Consider the following 4,722-nt stretch of genomic DNA (forward strand, 5'->3'; position numbering starts at 1 on the left):
AAGATGTCATGCACTGTCACTGCAATACATAAAACTTGAATCATGTGACTTTGCTTTAAGCTGTAAAAATTAAATTAAGCTCGGTAGCAATGACAGTTTGGTTACTGTAATGCAATAAAGCCATTAGCATACCAGAAATATTCCTGAACAGTAGGTTCTTATTTTGAATCGAATGTCTCCATTTCGAAGAAGGGTGGTAGCGTTCTATAGAAAACGAAGCACAGTTGATTCTACACAGTCAACACCTTACTGGGGATGTTTGATTTCTGATACAATGTTTGACTTCTTACAGTGCTCTCAGATCTCCTGTACAATGTTTTACAGCTACTTTATGTCTAGTTTGCATGTGGCTTATGCAGGTCACTGACACAGATTTCCACCTACATTACAGCCGGGTCTGAGGGTGAGGCAGGCCGCGCCCCCTCCCTGGTCCCGCCCCTGCTTTTGAATGCGGGCACTTGTGATTGGACAGCGGCTCCCTGCTCTGAAGTCCCTCCCCTCACGTCTTTAGTATGTGGAAGAAGTGAGGTACTGTGAGGCTGCTGCAGTGGGAGAGAGACACGCACACAGGAGGACTGTCGCACACTATCCTCAGCGGGGATATTCCTTCAACTTGTCCCGTATACCGATGAGCAGTGACTACTTATGGTGCTTTTGTTTTTTTCCGCTTTTTGCAACACTGGATAAAGGAATATTTAGGAATAATTAGCAGGTCATATCGAAGAGCCCGATAAAGGATGACATTTGGGCGATTTGTTTCTCTATAGAGACAGCTTGGTCACACGGAGGACGCGCACTGCGCACTGCCCTTTTGGATTACGGCACTCTCTTCTACTGAATTGATCATCATGAAATGTGCTGGTAAATGAAATTCAGCCCTGCGTCCACTCGTTACACACCTTCGTCCCCCTTCGCGCCCCGATCCAGATGAGAGATCTCCCCGGTGGACCTGAACCGCTTTTACGCAGCCAGTCCCCGGAGCGCAGCGCCGCCTTAGCCAGCGGCGATCCACACCGGACAGTAGCGGAGAGACGGTCCGTTTCCACACCCACGTCTTGTCGTTCTCTATCAGATCCCTCGCGCCAGGCTAAAAGGCTTCCCATCAGGATCGTAAAGATGTTGACTGCGCACAGCGGCCACTTGCTGCACCCGGAGTATCTCCAGCCCCTCACATCCGCGCCTGTCAGCATTGAAGTAAGTGAATAAAAAGAAATATACATTTCTCTGGGACGTGTTCGCACCGTCTGTCATCGCTTTTCTTCCTTATGCTGATCCCATCATTAGAATTACATGGCGTACGTTAGAGTTTATGTTTTTCTGACAGAAATGTTAAATGCGCCATTTTACGCACAACGATTTTTTTGGCAAGTTTGGCCGAGTTTAGAAACGTACTATTACTACGAATAAAATAGTGTCAATAAGTCATATCACCCGTTTATTTTTATTTTTTATTTTTTACAATTAAAACATAATTACATTTTTCTTTGCAAAACGTTTATTTGGGGCTTTTGATTTTCGTCACCTTTTCTTTTATTATTTTGAAACTTGGCTTAAACTTTGCATTCGCTGACGTCCTTCGTTCGTGTAGATGCACAACTCAGGGCTGATGTTGCTTTTTTAAAATTTCTACTTTATATTTATATAATGTATGGCCAGGAATATATTTCCATTAAAATAGATATTTCGTATATTGTAGCTGTGCTCATATATCTTATTAAAGTCCAACATGTCTTATGATGTTCAAACTTTTTTTTCTGTCTTTTTTATTTATTTTTATTTTTTTAAAGAAAAACTGTTTGTTCACCATGTTGCCCTTTTTTATTTCCTCAGCTGGATGCCAAGAAGAGTCCATTGGCTCTGCTGGCCCAGACCTGCTCTCAAATTGGCAAACCAGACCCCCCCTCTTCCTCCAAGTTGGCCTCCCTCTCCTCTGGTAGTCTGGGAGACAAAGAGTCCTCCAGCCGGTCATCCAAGCCTGGAGAGCAGCACCAGACCCTGGAGGACAAGTCGAGCTTCAAGCCTTACTCCAAGTCATCAGGCGACTGCCGTAAGGACGTTCTAGTGACAAAAGGGCCTTCAGATAAAGCAGCGTTCAGGGTGCCAAATGGAAGCTCCAGCGGTGGCAATGCTTCGTGCCCGTCCTTTCCTCCCCATTCCCGGTCACCCAGCTCCTCCTCTCCTCCCCTGCACACTCAGAGCCAGCCCCACAGACAAAGCCATTCCCCTTCCACGCAGCCCCCACCACACTCCCAGGCCTCGCACATGGACAGCAAATCGAGTAGTTCAGAGCAGGCCAGCTCGGACAGTAACAGCAACAGTGCTGGCAAAAAAGACTCAGATGCAGTAAAGTCAGGGATGGATGGGGCTCAGTTAGCCAACTCCAGCCACGTACGAGCCAGCGCCAACTCCAGCAATGCCAGCTCTGCCAGTAGCCCGCGGCCGGAGAGCAAGACTGACCCGCAGGCGTCTTCACAGTCTGGTCTGGGCTCTGGGCACATTGCCCCTGTCTCCCCTTTTAAACCTGGACAGTCTGTCTTCCCATTGCCCCCTGCTACTATGGGCTACCATGGCTCCATTGTGGGGGCCTACGCTGGCTACCCTTCCCAGTTTGTTCCCAGCTTGGATCATACCAAGTCTAGTTTGGGCTTAGGACTTCCAGGGAAGCACCCCAGCTCCAGCCCGCTCACTGGAGCCTCACCTCCATCTCTGATGCAGGGTTTGTGTCGGGACCCTTACTGTCTGAGTTACCCCAACGCACCCCACCTAGGAGGCAGTAACTGCTCCACCTGTGTCCACGACCCCTCCAGCCTCAAGTCTGGTTTCCCCCTGGTTTACCCCTCACATCACCTCCACTCCCTACACTCCAGCTCCTTGTCCTCCAGCACCACTCCCTCTCTTTCTCACCCCCTCTACACGTACGGTTTCATGCTGCCCAATGAACCACTGCCCCACGCCTGTAACTGGGTGTCTGTTGGAGGTCCATGTGACAAGCGGTTTGCCACTTCAGAGGAGCTATTAGCCCACTTGCGTACCCACACAGCCCTGCCTGGGATGGTGGACAGTAAGCTGTTGTCAGCCTACCCTTCATCAGTTTCATCAACAGCTTCCTGCCATCTCCACTTGCCCCCACCCAGCAGCCCAGGTACCCTGCCCAGCTCATTCTCCCTCAGAGGCTCTCCTGGCTTGGGCCTGGCCCGTTATCACCCTTACAGTAAATCCCACTTGCCCGGAGCCCCAGGACTTCCCATGCCATCCCTCCCTGCCTCCTCAGCCTATTACTCCCCATATGCCCTCTACAGTCAGAGACTGGGCTCAGCCTCAGCTCTTGGATACCAGTGACATCCGAAATAGCGTTGACGCCCACAGACTGCAGGCACCAGCTTGGACTCTCCAGAGCTCCCCTGAAGATGGATTCTTGAAACTGGGGTCATCACCAGTGCAGGGCATCATGCCTGCTGGCATGCCTGCCAGGAATACCACCTGTTAGCCTCAGGATTGTGACTGGTGCTCCAAAGGCAAGACTGTGATGGATGATCTGCAGCAGAGAACCAACAGACTTTGGTGATTAAAAACGGCGGGAAGCAGAGCTTGAAAATGATGAAAATGTGGAATTATTACAACAGTCTCGATTTTGGTTTTTGTTTTGTTTTTCTCAATATCTGTCTCCCAGAACTGAAAGTCTGTATTTATTTTTCACTCAAGCGCTTGGTATTCAACTCTGGGGGAAAAATTTTGCTGTCCAAATAAATTGTTCTTGAGTATTCTAACTGAAAAGAATGATTTAAGTATAGTACCATTATGCCTATCATACACTCTAAAAATAAAAATGTTGCACCACGATGAAGATGGACTGTGAGGCTTTATTCTGAGGACCTCTTTTTATCTCCTTTCCTCTCTGCTGTTTTTTTTTTTTTTTTCTTCATCTTCCGCTATTCAGACTCTGGAGAATTGCATGTCCTTGAGATTTAATGCCATTATTTTTATTTGTATATATGCAAAGATGTAATATTTTTTCAAGCCTACAAAGGGCCAGCAGGTTGGGGTCACCGACACAAATGGTGGCGAGATAAGAAACTATGGCATAAATAAAAACAATGATGGCTGTGCTATCCGACCAGCAGGAAAAGGTCTTATTTTGTTAAATAAATGATACATGGTTGCATTTCAACTTGTTTTTTCCTCATTGAATTCTATATATAGTATCATGAAGTAGCTTTTTGTCACAAGCATCAGAGGACGCACTAAATCTTGCCAGACTGCTGCACTGCACTTATCTAAGACTATCTATCATTATGGCTCTCACAGCCGCACTATATGTGGCTATGTGTAATATTTCATGGCTCATATCAGCTGACAGGGCTGTCCCAAGGAGGGCAGGCCAGGTCACATTAGCCCTGTTAGCTAGTCTCTGAGGACTCCCAGCCCTCCTCCTCCTTCCATCACCCACATTGCTTTTGTTGTTCCAAGTGCAGCTTTTAATTGCTGATTCTTGTTTGTGAGGTCTGAAAACAGCCTCCTCAGCAGAGTGGATGGCTGTGTGGAGTGGCTGCTGGGTCACTGGGACTTCAATAATGACCTGAGGGAGGTGTCGACCCAGGATCTCCTCACGGTCTGACAGATTGGCCTGCAACACAAAGGCCAGAGCTGACAATGGGAGGCGGTTAATAGAGAAATATTCATCAAAGCGCTGACACCTCCCCTGAGGAGAGCGGGCTCTTTTAC

At 47.9% G+C, this 4,722-nt stretch overlaps 1 protein-coding gene across 1 annotated transcript; it reads left to right on the forward strand.

The window, feature by feature from the left end:
• The first annotated feature begins 535 nt into the window (after positions 1-535).
• znf703 (zinc finger protein 703) lies at positions 536-4,168 on the forward strand. The gene is made up of 2 exons (XM_008287061.1): positions 536-1,194; positions 1,831-4,168. Exons 1-2 carry the CDS (start codon positions 928-930, stop codon positions 3,337-3,339), a joined length of 1,776 nt encoding a protein of 591 aa, XP_008285283.1. The 5' UTR covers positions 536-927; the 3' UTR covers positions 3,340-4,168.
• Positions 4,169-4,722: the final 554 nt, after the last annotated feature.

Source organism: Stegastes partitus, unplaced genomic scaffold (genome assembly GCF_000690725.1).
Source record: "Stegastes partitus isolate 25-593 unplaced genomic scaffold, Stegastes_partitus-1.0.2 Scaffold485, whole genome shotgun sequence".
NCBI classification, from domain to species: domain Eukaryota; kingdom Metazoa; phylum Chordata; class Actinopteri; family Pomacentridae; genus Stegastes; species Stegastes partitus.